A 16,407-nucleotide genomic window follows, 5' to 3' on the forward strand; every position below is an offset into this window, starting at 1 on the left:
AGGTTTATTTCTGTTGTGAAGGTTTTCAAGCGTAATTCCAGGCTATATCCAACTAATCTTAAAAATGCTCCATCCCCCCTCCTCCCCCTAACCTGTGTAAGAAAGGTGTATACACTTGCCTATTTTCAGGCCACTCCAATTCAGTCGTAATCTTCCCTGTGGCAGCTACAGTGGAGAGGAGTTTTCAAAAATGGCTGTTAATGACTGAGGGCAGTAATGACACCTCTAGACTCCTATGGCCCATCCGTTTTCTGCATTCCCTCGTTTCCTCTGTAGCTGTCGCTGGCTGACACAGGGGAGCAGGATCACATGACTTGGAACAGAGCAGCCATAAAATTAGTTAAGTATATTAGCATCTTTCTTGAACAGGTTAGCATAGGTGTTATGAAGGGGGAGGGAGCATTTTTAAGATTAGTTAGGTATAGCCTGGAATTCCACTTAAACCTGAATTTTACCATTTATGTGTTAGAACTATTAAAGTAACCCTGTCTGCACAGGTGATGGGTAGACATAAGCCTTTAAATGGCAGTGATGGCAAACCTTGGCACCCCAGATATTTTGGAACTACATTTCCCATGATGCTCATGCACACTGCAGTGTAGATGAGCATCAAGGGAGATTTAGTTCCAAAACATCTGGGGTGCCAAGGTTTGCCATCAGTGCTTTAGGGTGCTGTTCAGTATAATTGACCACCTTTTAACGAAAGGTGCCCTCAGAGCCCCTGACACCTGCACTATGCAACTTTCTGGTCCCACTTTAACCACTTAAGCCCCGGAAGATTTTACCCCCATTCCGACCAGGGGGTATTTTGCGATTCGGCACTGCGTGACTTTAACGGAGAATTGCGCGGTCGTGCGACGCTGTACCTAAACGAATTTGGCGTCCTTTTTTTCCCACAAACAGAGCTTTCTTTTGGCGGTATTTGATCACCTGTGCGATTTTTTGATCACGCGCTATAAACAAAAAAAGAGCGTCCATTTTGCAAAAATAGCAATATTTTTCCCTTTTTTTTATATGAAATTCCCCCCCAAAAAAATGTAAAAATCAAAATTTTTTTAAATTTTCGGCCAATTTGTTTTATGCTACCTATGTTTGGTAAAAAAAAATCGCAAAAAGCGTATTTTGATTGGTTTGCGCAAAAGTTATTGTGTTTACTAACTAAGGGAAAGATTTTTGTCATTTTTTTTGTTTTTTTTTTTAACGCGTAATGGCGGCGATCTGCGATTTTTTTTGCGGTACTGCGACATTGTGGCGGACAGATCGGACCCTTGACTGACATTTTTGACACTTTTGGGGTTACCAGTGACATTTCTACAGTAATCAGTGCTATATATATGCACTGTTACTGTAAAAATACACTGGTAGTGAAGGGGTTAACTTTATTTGAGAGGGAGGGGCTGTGTGTGTCCCTAGGGGCGTGATTCTAACTGTGATTGGCTGGGGCTTCAGCTGTATGCAGACTGATCAACGGATCTACATAGTAGATCCAGATGATCAGCTCTCATACAGCGAGGAGAATGACAGGCAGCTTGTTTACACAAGCTGCCTGACATTCTCCCTCTCCCCCGCCGATCGCAGAGTGGCCGGCGGACATCGGGTCCACCGGTCACACGCGCGGGGGGGTCCGTGACCACTCGGGAGCGGGAGCGCGCCTCCGGGGGCGCGCGCTCGCTCCCTAGACCCTCACAAGCTAGTGACGTAGCCCTACGTCACTTTGCCTGTGAGGGGCTGACCGCCGACGTAGATAGTCGTGCGGCGGTCGGCAAGTGGTTAAAAGGCCCCCAGCCTTTCCTGGTTCAGTATGAATTTCTTTTCCAGTTGTTTAAACCCCACATTGCAGTGGGGGATGCTTTGGGGTGTTCCTTGGCTTTAAAAATGAAAGCGCTTATATTTGAATTGTGACATGAACTAGTCTGACAGCTGAAGAATGTATAAAATTGACAAACCGATGCATATCCTTTAATATCATCCGCAGGATGGCTAATTTAAAGTAATAATTACCCATCATTTATTTATAAGCATGTTTATTGTTACAGCTGCCAAAATGATGTACTATTTGGATCCTTCAAGTCAAAAGCGAGCAGTAGAGCTAGCAACCGCATTGGATGAATCCCTCGCTAACCGAAGTCTCCAAGTAAGTGATTTGTTTGTACTCTTGCATGATGGTTTCCTGTGAATTGTACTGTAATGACTGAAAGCTGTTGAGCAGCACACTTCTTAGGTACATCACATTCACTTTTGGGTGAAGTTCTGCTTTTAATGAGAATACACCCTAAAAAAAAATTACTATTTCTCTTTCGTTTCGTTTACGCAGCTTCTGATATTCTTAACTTTTGGGTGTTACTGCCCCCTACAAGAGTAGGACACTAGGCAAAAAAGAATTCTAGCTACACCCATGGGCAGTCCGGGGGGTATACTCCCTCTCTGCTATAGCCATTTAATTTTTTTTTCTGCCTAGTCAGAAGTAAGGACCTAGTTCCTTGCTGGGATCTTTGGTCCTGGCAAATTTTTTTAGATAGAACATTTTTTCCTCCTGGATTTTTCCTATGAGATCTACAATCAACTGCCGGACTGGGCGAAGGGCTGGATAATCTAGATCCAGTGGTCACCCCAGGCTGGTCCGTGAGCGCGTGCAGGCCTCAGCGATCGCTAGGTTGGCCGCGACATAGCCCCAATAGACGGGGGTTGGCCGTGCGAGTTAAACATCTTGCGAGGTCGCATACGACCTGGCCTTAGCCTGAGTCCCAGCTTTTTCCTCCTGGCCGTCAGCCCCCCCCCCATTTCGATGGAGAGAAGGATCTGTCTGAAGCGGTGTCCGTCTGGTTACTTGTATGGTGAGTAGCTGTCCACCCTCTTCCCCTGGAGGGTTTTGGGGTGGGCACGGGCCCCTCCATGGCAGGGCCGTACCCCCTGGTTCTCCTTCTTGGCACCCCTCCAACTGTCTCCCTTCCACCCACCCCCCCCCCACTTTTGCAGGGTCTTTATGGGTGGTCTGGACACCCCCCTGGGGTGGGGGCGTGCACGCCCACAGGCTACAATGCACGGCGGCCCTTTTGTGGTGGTTTGCCATTAAAGACAGCGGCGGCCATGACAGTGAAGGCTGAGGGCGGCATTCTCGGCAGTGGAAGCCCCTCCTCATTTCCCAGTGCTGACTCCTGGCTATTTTTTACGTGCAGTGCAGATTCTCCTGGTGACTAGCGGTGCATGGTTTTGCGGGTGGTGAGTCTGGTGGGGTCTTCTCCCTCTCTGCTGAGGGTCGATTGGTGCTTGTAGCTGGCGACCTGGTGGTGCTGACAGCGTGGTGGGGCTGTCCCTTTAGCAGTGTTTTTTACACTTATTCTGTGGGTCCCCCTGGTGGCTAATGGAGTCTTTGTAGCACATCTCCCCACTTGATCCCCTTCTCTGAGTCTGCGGGGTCCTCTGGGTCCTGACCATCCATCCATGCAATGATGGGGGTCCTTGAATCTCTTGTGTCCCGGGCGGAGGTGGCAAAAAGCACCCCCGCCTTCCCCAGTCTTATCAAATCCTGAATTTGATTCGGCCAACGCCAATGTGGGTCACCCTGATGGGTTTGCAACCACGCGCCCTGAATACTCCGATAGTGAGGATGATTGATCCACGTCTGCAACCGCACACTAAAAGGCACTGGTGGACGCACTGATTGTATTTATGCGTGAGCCTCTAAAAATGGGGGACGTGACTGCGACAGGGGCGCAGGTTACCTTGGCACTCGCAAACCACCCAGAGCTGCAAAAGAGGTTTCCCTTTCCCTGCCTGTTTTGAGAGAATTGTCACGAAAGAGTGAGGACGACCGAAGCGTCCCCTTGGGGTCCCTAAGCGGTTTGTTAGGCAATACCCCTATGAAGAGTTCCTTTTTTTAAAAAAAGTAGTCTGTTCCATCGGTGGTGGACATTCAGAATTTGGCCTTGAGTACTATCAAAGGCCAGGTGTCAGCCTTGGCGTTTTTTGTTCCACCAACCCTTGGCTAAATCTCTGTTGCGTACATCTCTTCTGGGTGTTCGGCACTTTGTCCCTCTGGTGTGGTCTCCTTTGCCGCCTTGGGACCCCAATTTGGTACTTTCGGTTCTCCAAAAGTCGTCTTTTGAGAACCATCTGGAGTTTCCCCTGCTTAGGCTGTCCCAGACAGTGGCCTTTTTGTTGGCTATCACCACTGCTTGCAGGATATCAGACCTGGTGGCGTTAGCCTGTCCACCTTATCTGGTGATTCACAGGGATAAGGTGGGGCTTCGCTCCTGTCCTTCATTTTTTCCTAAGGTAGTCTATGATTTTCATTTGAATGAAGACATTGTGTTGCCTTCCTTATGTCCTAGGCCTAAACATCCAAAGGAAATTGTCTTGCGTGCCTTGGATGTGGTTCGGGCAATTAGGGTGTACTTGGCAGCTACGGAGTCCCTTCATGAAGTCAGATTCTCTATTTGTGCTCCCGGAGGGACCTCGCAAAGGGTTGTCCGCTTCTTCTGCGACCATTTTTAGATGGCTCAGAGAGAAGGTGGTTCAGGCCTATTCCATCAGGTCAGGTTCCTCCTTTCCCTGTCCAGGCGCACTGTACTAGGGCCCTTAGTGCCTCCTGGGCCTTCCGTCATCAGGCGTCAGTGACGCAGGTTTGCAAGGTGGCCATCTGGTCGTCGGGGCACATTTTTACAAAGTTTTATAAAGTGGATGTGTGCTTCCTTTTGCCGCAAGATTTTGCAGGCTGCTGTTTAAGAGGATCTGATCCTCTCTGAGGGTGTATTGTTTTTTTTTTCAAGTGGGCCCCAGGAGTTTGGTTGAGCCCCTGTCAACTGGTTGACTAATGTTTAGCCTTGGGAATTTTTTGCTGTTTCCCACCCCTCATGTTTAGCACTGCTTTGGGCCGTCCCAATGGTTAAGAATCCCAGAAGCTGTGTCCATCAATGAAGGCAAGAGAAAATGGGATTTTTGACTTACCGTAAAATCCATTTCTCTGATGTTCATTGACGGACACATCTCCCACCCCTCTGTGGAGTTATAATTCTCTTGACACTGCTTGTAACAAAACTGAGTGGCTATAACAGAGAGAGTATACCCCCTGGGACTGCCCATGGGTGTAGCCAGAGTATTTTGCTGCCTAGTGTCCTACTCCTGTAGGGGGCAGTATAACCCAATGGTTAAGAATACCAGAACATGTGTCCGTCAATGAACATCATAGAAATGGATTATACGGTAAGTCCAAAAATCAAATTTTCTGGGGCAAATCTCCTACATTAAGCTCCCCTGTCACTGCTTCCCGGCCCCTAATACCGGCTTTCAAAATGCAGCTGCTCCTACATAAAACGACACTTGCAAGATAGCCTGTAAGTGGGGATGCAAGGTAATAATGTAAAAAAAATTGGAAATAAAATATTTTATTACTTAACCCCCAATTAACCCTTATGTAACCCGAATAACCATCCTACCCATAGTTATTTATTTATTTTGTTTATTTCTATATTTATACCATTTTTATTTTCAATTTGTTTTCAGTGTCCCAAAAATACACATATTGAAATTGTCATGCTTTGTACTAGAATCTGCATTTTAATGAAATTTTATATGGGACATAATATAGAATAAAGTGGCTAATAGGGCTGAACTATATTCGATGTTCACATCGACATCGCGTTGTTAGACTGGGCGATAGTCACATCGCCGGAACATGTGATAGTGTGGAAGGCAGAGAAGTGTGTACTATCTCACACACAGCGCTGCCTATGGGAAGGGGGAGGGGTCACACGGGACATCTGCAGCCCGGTGTCCCACTCGCAGCGATCATCCTCCTGTAACAGCAGACACCTCTCTCCCCACTGGCAGCCCACACATCTCACTGAGCACCCCCCTCTGCTGCACATGTTTGGATGTAAACAGACAGGAGAAGGAGCCCGCTCAGTCACAGCCAACATTCACAACAATCATCACTACTAAAAATGCGTGATGAAGAGGATCCGCCGCAAAAAAATATCGCCATATATATCGTTGGGAAAACAAATATCGCAATGTGATTTTTTTTTTTTTTTCAATATCGTGCAGTACTAGTGGCTAATTTTGAACAAGCTGCAATTCAGCTGCTGGCTGTTGAAAATATCCCTTTGGGAAAATCCTAATAGGGTCTTGTCACATTAGTGAACTTGTTGCCAGCAATAGTCTTTCTACACAAAATACTCGCCTGCTCCTATGGCAGATCTCCCACACTGGTGGAAATGCTGCACATCTCATTCACAGGGGAGCAGTGGTGAAACAATACCTCACTGGTCCCGACAGCATGGGAGCTACATGGTAGGAATAGGTGAGTGTTCTTAGCAATACTTGCCTTGGTAATATACAATTTCTATTTTGCAAACGTTTGTATTGAAGCAAATCCAAGCTGTTTGCAGAAGGAAAAGAACTGCAGCTTTGTTTTGTTACAATCACACGTCATGTAGTAGGTCTCAACATAACTAAAAATCAGAGGTCTCCCCAGCAAAAAAAGGCTTGGGGTTCTTGCTACATTTTGATGCTGGAAAAAGAAATGTGAATCGTATTACAAACAGTAGACAAGTGGTCTTATTTAGAATTGTTTTCAGAGCTTTCACCCAAGATTCATACATTTCCCAATCCCCGTGTTAATTGTGGGTAAATGTTGAAAGACGGCCTCTTTTTGGGGGAATGGTTGGCGCGTCCATGGACGTCCTCCCGAAAGCACACAACCCCCCCCCCCCCACGTGCTCTGTGTTTGCTGTGTCCTGACACAGCTGATCACGGTAAATGGCCAATCACAGTGGCCCTTTACCATGTGATCAGTTGTGTCCAATCACAGCTGATCACAATCTAAACAGTCTTGCTGGTTATCGGCAGTACTTTCCTCACACACTGTCACAGCGTGAGGAAAAAAGAGCCCAAAGCAGGCGAGCATGACGGGGACATGTACACAGATAATTAGGGCACTGATCAGTGCAGCCCCATCAGTGCATATCTATGTCCATCAGTGCAGCCTCATCGGCACACATCAGGGAAGGAGAAAAATCACTTATTTAAAACATTTTAAGCAAACTAAAAAAAAAAAACCCTTTTAGCAAAAAACAAAACAAAACCCAGTGCTGATTAAATACCACCAAACGAAAGCTCAGTCTGTGTGAAAAAATTATAAAAATGTAACATGGGTACAGTTTTGCATGACCGCGCAATTGTCAATCAAAGTGCGACAGCGTTGAAAGCTGAAGATGGGCCTGGGCAGGAAGAGGGTAAAAGTGCCCAGTATTGAAGTGGGTAATAGATTGGTTCACAGAAGCTACCTACATTTTTCCACTCATTTGATTGCTGTCTATATATAGTTCATCCATAGTGATTTTGTTTCCCCTTTTTTTTCTCCCCATGACTTGCAGATCTGCACTGAGGTGCTGGAAGCCTTGCGTGATGGCAGCTTAGGAGACAACAAAGAAGCTGCAGAGTGCTACAGAACCAGCTGTCACAAGCTCTACCCTTATGCTTTATCTTTCATGCCACCTGGCTATGACGAGGACATGAGTATCACAATTAATGGAGATAGTTCAGCAGAACCCGAAGAACTGGCGAACGAAATGTGAACGGCTGATATCGAACAGACATTGGACCATATCAACTATCTAATATTTTTGTCACGCACCTGCTGTATTGCTCTGTAACTTATGTGGAGAATGAAAGGAGTAAAAGAATCATTGCCTTTAAAGATTGTTTTACTTTTTTTATATCCTGCTGAAGATTAAAAAAAAAAATGAAGATTAATGATGTATTAGAGGATATGGGTGGATAGGTTTCTTTAAATAACCTTTGCTGCTAAAATTTAAAGAGGGAATAAAATCTGAGTAAGCTGCCCTGTTTTTAAAGCAAATTATTTATGAAAATGCCAAAAGGGTGTTACAGTGGTCAGAGCAGGTGTGCGGCACAAATATTACTTCCAATCTTGTCTTTTTAGAGATGAATGCTCCCGGACAGCACACTCCCAATAATGTCAGAGGGGCCTGTGTACAGACAGCTCGGACATTGCACAGGGTCAGAATGCTGTTTTAGCACTGGATTTTTTTTCTTTTTTATTGAGCACAAGAGATGTTCTGGAATTTCCAGGTCATTTGAAGTACTCCACAGTTTTGCAGAGACCTAGAGAGGAAGTGTGATATTCAGTGGCATATAACAAAATGGGTATCTGGAGAATAGCGGACATTCTGCAACATACAGTATATTATCTTAAGAAAAGTTCTCGAGATACCTAAAGGTGTTTGTGCTTACACTTATTTTTTTTTATTATTTTTGATCGATTTTAGAATAATCTATTTGAAACCAACTTGAGTAACTTACATTAATATAATTTGGAAAAAAAAACTAGGCCCTCTACTTTTTTTTTTTTTTATTACTATTGTTTTTGCCAAACATTGAAACTTTTTTGCAAGAACCAAAAGAATTCATGCACCGTGTTGTGGCATCAACAGAAGTGGTTTAGAAAAATCTGCCTTCTTTTTTTTTTTTTCTTTGGTGGGATGAAATGCAGTGTAATCCACCCACATTTTGGAGACGTGGCTTCACAGTAGGCTGGTGGTCTTTTGGGACAAGTACAACCTCAGCAGGGCCTTGCTTATATTATGCAGATTAAAAAGATACTGCAATTTAGATACCTCTGGATTATTTCCACAGTGTCACAAATTTGTTATACTTGAAACACTTGATTTCTAAAAGCTCTACTACTTGCTCAGTTACCGGAGTGGCTCTACACTTTGCAGTGGAGCGGCAGATACTGTTTTCCCCTCTTCCAATAACAGACCGGCTTCTTCTCTGCAGTTACCTATGTTTCTTTTTTTTTGTTGTCAAACATGAGGTACCAAATATAATGCAATAAAACATTTTGAAAAATGTTACTAGTTGAGCCAATCTGACCGAATCATGTGATTCCTCGGTTAACGCTACTGCATACACTTGAGCCTTTTTGACCGAATCATTTGATTCCTTGGTTACAGCTTCTGTATATACTCGGAGTCACACATTCTGAGAGAACTTGCACTCCGATTGTGGTAGATGCTGAAAAATGTAACCACCTATTGGTGTGTTATTCCTGATGGGAGGTGCAGCATGGGTTCTCGGGAATGAAATCTACAATCATGCCATCTCACTCCTCCTCTGCTATTGTCCAAAATGTAATTGAAATTAAAAATCCAGTAGGGAATGTGAAATTCCCTTTAAATGCTAGAACAGGGACCTGAGAATTTGCATTCAGACCTCTGGTCACCAAAGGCCTTTGCATAAAGTGAGAAGCCTGTGGATGGGTTGACTTACTGGCCAAAATTTGAAAGTATCAGTTCGGTCTGGTCAATTAAAAGTTGTTACATATTTTAATATATATTGTATATTTGACAATGCTTTATACACCCTGTGAGTGGATTAAGTTCCACCTAAAACTGAGCAGAGTGCAAGAGAGAAAAGACAAGTGTTTACTTATCTTGCATCACTGTCATTTACCAGATCTTTCAGGTGCCTCTGACTCAAAATGGTACTGGACCGTGCAGACAGGCCATAAAGTTTACATATCTCTCCATTTAACTGACGAGTAACTGCATGAGGGGCATCGAGAAAGATTGGCTTGATTCAGTGCATTGCAGGCTTCATGAGAGAGAAGATTATGAACTTTGTTATTATGGCTTGTTTTCCATCCTTCCCCATTTAAATAAAGCACTTGTCCCGCTTTTATCTTTACTCTTAATAATGGGTGTTATGTATAAACACTTGAGCAGTGTATTGTGCCCACAGCTGCTAATCACATCTGTATATACACCAATCAGCCATAACTTTGACCAGTGGCAGGTTGAGTGAATAAGATTATCTTGTTAAAATTGCATCTGAAAGTTGGTGGGCAGCAAGTACATATGATGTTTCTAAAGTTAAATTGAAAGCAGAAAATGGGGCTGCGTAGCCACAGACCAGTCCAGGTGCCCATGCTCACCCATGTCCACAGCCAAAAGTGCCTACCATGGGCACATGTGCATCAGACCTGGACCACAGAACAATAGAAGAAGGTGGGCTAAATTGATAAATCCTGTTTTCTTGTACATCATATAGATGGCCGTGTGCGAGTATGTTGCACACTGAGAGATGAGATGGCACCAGGTTGCAGTATGGAAAGAAGGCATGCTGGCGGAGACTGTGTGATACTATGGGCAGTGTTCTGCTGGGAAGCTTGGGTCCTGCCATTCACGTGGGTGTTACGCGACACGTACCACCTACCTAAACATTGTTGCTGACATAACACTCCTTCATGAAAATGGTATTTCCTGATGGCAGTGGCCTCTTTTAGCAGGATAATGAACCCTGCCAGTGTGCAAGAATGGTTTTAGGAACACAATGAGTTTGAGGGGAGATGTTGGCTTTGACTCCAAATTCTTCAGATCTCAATCTAATCTAATGTATGGGATGTGCTGGAAAACAAGTTTGATCCATGAAGGCCCTGTCTCGCAACTTATAGGACCTAAAAGATCTGCAACTGACACCTTGGTACCAGAAAAAGCAAAACCTCAGAGGTCTAGTGACATCCGTGCCCTGATGGTTCAGGGCTGTTTTGGTGGCAAATGGTGGACCTACTCAAAATTAGGTGGGTAGTTATGGCTGATGGGTGTGTATGTAACTATTGGTCCAGGATTCATAAACGCAACTCCGTTTTTGCACTTAAATCATGTAAACGTAACACTAGGGCTGGGTCTGACTAGAACAAGAACTGTGTAACTAGTGTAAAGCTATGTGCGTGCTGCGGTTTACTCAGTTTTAATAGGGGTTTTACAAATAGTTTGTACTATGACCACCTTTATCACAAAGTGAATAGCTGGATATGGTGGTTCCTTAAACCTAGAGGCAAGGCTTATATGTGTTGTTTTTCCCTGTGAAATAACATGACAGTACACTAGATTACAGAATGTTGTCATATAAAGCCTCGTACACACGCACCGATTGTTGGCCGACCGATCGGCCGTCTTTTGTCCAGTGTTGTTGTGTTGGTTGAAATGTGCTCTAGACTTGCACTGGACTTTTGTTGGCCAACAAAAACCAACTTCAGAAGTGATGTCATGTGATGGTTTACTTTCCGTGTGTTTTTTCCTCTCTGAGCATGCCCAGTCTTGCTCATCTGATTTTTGTCTGCCGAAATCTATACTGACTGACGAACAATCGGCCGTTCTGTTGACGGCCAACAAAAATTTTATAGCATGCACACCAGATTTTGTTCAGCAGAAAAGTCGCAGTCGGTTGTTGGAAGCATCATACTAACAAGCCGATAATCGGCCGATCGGAACGGTGGCCGAAAATTCACGGCCAACAATCGGTGCGTGTGTACGAGGCTTTATACTGACATGTTTAGTGTTGGTTTGGAGGCCTTTTACTGTAACCCATCAAACACACAAACCAAAGATGTTTAAAATGCTTTAACCACCTCAATACTGGGCACTTGAACCCCCTTCCTTCCCAGACCAATTTTCAGCTTTTAGCGCTGTTGCATTTTGAATGACAATTGCACGGTCATGCAACACTGTACCTAAACCAAATTTGTCATTTTTTCCCCACAAATAGCTTTCTTTTGGTGGTATTTGATCACCGCCAGGTTTTTTCTTTTTTGGTGCACAAATAAAAAAAGACCGAAAAGTTTGAAAGAAAAAAAAGTTTTTTTGTTTAGGTTATAAAATTTTGTAAATAAATACGTTTTTTTCCTGCACTGATGACGCCGCACTGACAAGGAGACATTGATGGGGTGGCACTGATATGCAGCACTGATGGGCACTGATAGGTAGCACTGATATGCAGCACTGATGGGCACTGATAGCACTGATATGCAGCATTGGTGGGCACTGATAGGCAGCGCTGATGGGCACTGATAGGCAGCGCTGATGGGCACTGATAGGCAGCGCTGATGGGCACTGATAGGCAGCGCTGATGGGCACTGATAGGCAGCGCTGATGGGCACTGATAGGCAGCGCTGATGGGCACTGATAGGCAGCGCTGATGGGCACTGATAGGCAGCGCTGATGGGCACTGATAGGCAGCGCTGATGGGCACTGATAGGCAGCGCTGATGGGCACTGATAGGCAGCGCTGATGGGCACTGATAGGCAGCGCTGATGGGCACTGATAGGCAGCGCTGATGGGCACTGATCGGCAGCGCTGATGGGCACTGATAGGTGGCACTGATGGGCAGCACTGGTGGGCAATAATGGGCACTGGTGGGCGGCACTGATAGATGGCAATAACGGGCACTGGTGGGCAGCACTGATAGGGGGGCACCACTGGCAGGCTCTCTGAGCCCTGTTTGCCATCCCTGGTGGGCATCCCTGGTGGTCATGGGTGGGCATCCCTGGTGGCTCTAGTGGCACCCCCTCCCCCCAGGGCTGCACTGGTAATCAATCATCTGATTACCAGCACAGACCCCCCCCCTGTGATCAGTGAGTAATTAGAAATACTCACTGATCACCCCGGCTGCAGAATTGATCCTCTCCTCTTCTCCTCACTGACAGGATCTGTCAGGAGGAGAAGAGATCGAAGCCGTTACAACGGCTGTATTGACATTACATGACGGCTGTGATTGGACACAGCCGTCATGTGATCAGGAGGGCCAATCACAGGGCCCTCCTGCCGAGTCTTGTTGCTCTGTGTCCTAGGGACACGGGCACATCGAGATTGCGCCGCTGCGCGTGCCCGCGGCGGCGCGATCTCTCTCCTTCTGAAGGACGTTCCGGAACGTCCGATCAGAAGGACGAGACACCCACCCGGCCGTATATGTACAATGGCCCGGGTGAGAGGTGGTTAAGGAGGCAAGATCTCATATTCGCATTATAGCTATTCTGGCAGAAAAAGCCAGAACTCCCAAGGCCATGTCTTTTGCCTAACCCCTAGGTTTATTGAGCTGTTTCCTGCCAAAACACATGCGTAATTTCTTAATTTGAGACCTGTTTAATTGTGTGTTTGTTTTACCAATACATTTTACTAAGATTGCTAAATTGTACAGCACAGGACACAGAGGAATTCATGTTCATGACCACTTCGGTTTTGCTGCAAAATTCAAGTGAATGGCCAAAAACCAAAAATTGGCAGAAATCCCTGCCCAGGCATAACCCCTTCCAGCTCCGCTTAATGGTTCCCATTTTCCCAGCCTATGCTAACTCCCCTGCTCGGGGGGGGGGGGGCTTTATTCGAAACAGCCTTTACAACCTGATGGTTAAGAGGGACTGTACTCAGACCACACAGGCAAGAACGGGAACATCCTGAAATGTTGCTGCTGGATCCTGCAGCTAATGATCTTCAGGATACAGTGTATCTGGTGACCTCATTTGCCGGGTTGAGGGTGGCTGAGACCACTGCCTCCCGTTTGGGCATCCACCTTCCCCTCCACTGCCCTGGGTGGTCGGCTCTGCTGGGGCTTGCATGCAAGCAGATGGGTGCCCACAAAAATTTAGGCCGCAACTTTGTGGCCTACTAGGCCATGTTCCTCCGTTGGGGGGGGGCAACCCCAGTGAGTTTAGCTGAAGCTCCCGCTCTTCCTTTGGGCATCTGCCAGGCTGAGGATCTGTGCATTTGCGGCTGGGCCTCCACAAAAAGGGCTGCAAGCCATGGCAGTCTTAGTAAAATGTATTCGTAAAACTAAACACACAATTAAACAGGTCTCAAATTAAGAAATGATACATGTGTTTTGGCAGGAAACTGCTCAATAAACCCAGGCCATTTCGTCAGCTTGGCGCCTCCCTATGATCGGGTAGCGCTGTGGGGATGCTTCATTTGTAAATGACAGCCTTGCTGCCATTACTGTGTGGGGCACATGCCCTTTTTTTGAACTGCAGAACAATCGGGGTACTCTGCGTCCGCGTCCCAACGGGCGACCCCTTTAGGGGGCTATTTCCTATTATGCCCCCTATGAAGGGCGACCCCCTTGTTTTTTTGCGGGGTCCAGCAGGTGGTCTATTTGTGGCCCTTGGCGGGATCACAGTGGCACCCTCCTCTGATTGTTTTTGTGAGCTTGGTATATAGCAACCCTACTGGGTCTGCGTCCACACACCCTGAGTGCTCAGATACTGAGGATGATTTCTCTGCTCCTCATGAAAAGGCACTGGTGGATGCACTGTTTGTGTCAGTGCGTAACACTTTAATATTGGAGGTTGCTGCTGCTGGCGCCGGTCTCTTTTTGGCACCCACAGGCTCTCCAAAGCGGCGCAGGAGTTCCCTTTTCCACTCACTTTGACAACATTGCCACAAAACAGTGGGGTTGTCCAAAATTCAGTGGTTCCTAAGCGCTTTTTGCTTGCGGTGTCCTTATGAGGATAACTGCATTTAAAGGTAGACGACCCCACCTGTAGTGGACTCGTCAGTTTAAAGGTTAAATAAAGCTACCTTAATTTAGGTTGAGGAGTACCTGGCTTTTAAAGATCTGGCTGATAAGAGGGCAGAGGATCTGGCCTGCCATATGTTCACTGTGGCTGGTTCGGCACTTAGGCCCGTATTTACTATTGCCCTGGTGTCCCAATCTCTGACCGAGTGGGCTAAACTTTTATGGCTGGACCTGGAGGGGAAAAAACTTCCCCCTGTCTTTGCGGAACTGGCGGATCAGTTGGTCCAGTTTTTTCTGTGATGCCTTTTTGGATGTGGCTCCTTTGATTTCTATGGATTCGGTATCCGCAGTGGTCCTTCAGTGTATTATCCGGCTGAACTGCTGGTCTGCGGACCAGACTACTAAGTAGGCCCTATCTGATCTCCCCCTTGTAGAGGATCGCCTGTTTAGAGCTTTCTTGGATGACCTCGTTAAGGGTCTCGCAGGGGGGTAAAAGTACTCTTCTTCCGCCGGCTACCAAGAGCAAGGAGCCCCGTTGTAGACGTCGGCCATTCTCCTCGGCTTATAACAGGCCTTTTCGTGTCTCAGGGTCTCAAGACAAGAGATCAAGTCAGGGTCTCCACCAGAGGTTCCAAGAGGACCTGGTCTGGAAAGCCATGAGTGGGCTATTCCAGACCTGTGTATAAGGCTGCCTCTGCATGCAGGGGCACACTCACCCGTTTCTGGGGTGGGGGGGGGATGTCTTCGCTGATTTCCGAATCCATGGACCTCAATGGTACAGGACAAGTGGGTCCACAAAGTTATTTGGTCAGGCTACAAGATTGAGTTTGGTCTTATCCTCCAGAAAGGTTCTTCCCTTCCAACCTTCGGAACATTTTCAGGGGTTTTTACTCAAACCTCCTAACAGTTACCAGGAAGAAGGGCAAGGTACGTCCAATTCTGGACCTCAAGGTGCTAAACTGCTTTGTGCGAGTACAGAAGTTTCCGCATGGACTCTATTCACACGGTAGTGGCATCCCTACCTCAGGGGGATTTCTTCTCGCTTCTATCGACATGAAGGACGCCTACCTGCACATTCTAATATGCGCCGGTCACCAGCGCTTCCTCTGTTTTGCCCTGGGGGGGTATTCGTTTGTGGCATTGACCTTGGTCTCACCTCCGCTCCTCGGGTCTTCATAAGAGTGTTGGCCCCAGGTGCTGGCATTGTTTGAGTCAGTGGGGGATCGCGGTACTTGGGTACCTGGAAGATCATCTTCTGCGAGCGGAGTCACCAACTGCTCTGATTGCCAACTGGAGGTTGCTCTGCGAACCCTGAGGGAGTTCGGTTGGATTCTGAAACTTCAGGAGTCTGCTTTGGTTATTCAAACTGAGGTAGTCCAGTTTTTGTGGACAAGTTTCTTCCTCTGGAAAAACTCTAGACTGGTCATTTCTCTGGGCTTGCATGCGGGTGCTGGTCCTGATGGTGTCCACCCTCGAGGCGGTCTGGTTACACAGTTCCACACAATCTCTCGGATTCACGGTCTCTACAGGTGGCTTGGTTCTCTGGCACTTCGACAGGGAAAATCCTTTCTTCCCCTGTACTGGATGTTTGTCACCACAGATGCCAGCCTGTCAGGGTGGGAAGTCGTCCAGACTGCTGATTAATGTACTGGAACTCCGAGCAATCAGACTTTGTCTGGTTCATTGGACAATTCGTCTTCAGGGGTGTACGGTAAAAATTAATTCGGACAATGCCATTGCTGTGGTCTATATCAGTCACCAAAGGAGGCACAAGAAGTGTCCTGGTGGCTCGGTAAGTAGCCGGAATTCTAAGGTAGGCTGACCGATTCGTTCCAGGCTCTCAAACGTCTGCCAGGACTGAAGTGCAGGATCGAGGCAGAAGGGATTCCAGTCATTCTAGTGGCTCCAGACTGGCCTCGCCGGTCTTGGTACGCTGATCAGGTACGGCTGGTTGCCGATGCTCCTTTGGGACTTCCTCTCGGGTGTCAGTCTTCCGTCCTGCTTTACAGTCGCTGGCTTTGACGGCTTGGCTGTTGAATGTCAGGTGCTGAAGCATGGAGGTTTGTCTGAGTCTGCGATTCCTACGCTGTTAAA

At 46.6% G+C, this 16,407-nt stretch overlaps 1 protein-coding gene across 1 annotated transcript in view; it reads left to right on the forward strand.

The window, feature by feature from the left end:
* The window catches only part of NAA15 (N-alpha-acetyltransferase 15, NatA auxiliary subunit), a 137,692-nt gene extending 129,059 nt beyond the window's left edge, over positions 1-8,633 (forward strand). Inside the window, exons 19-20 of the mRNA XM_082259847.1 lie at positions 2,037-2,134; positions 7,377-8,633. Coding sequence (XP_082115973.1) covers positions 2,037-2,134; positions 7,377-7,577 — 299 coding nt within the window. The 3' untranslated portion in view covers positions 7,578-8,633. The remainder of the gene's footprint in view (positions 1-2,036; positions 2,135-7,376) is intronic.
* The last annotated feature ends 7,774 nt before the right edge of the window (positions 8,634-16,407 follow it).

The sequence above is a fragment of the Pelophylax lessonae genome (genome assembly GCF_965119305.1).
Source record: "Pelophylax lessonae genome assembly, chromosome: 1".
Lineage (NCBI taxonomy): Eukaryota > Metazoa > Chordata > Amphibia > Anura > Ranidae > Pelophylax > Pelophylax lessonae.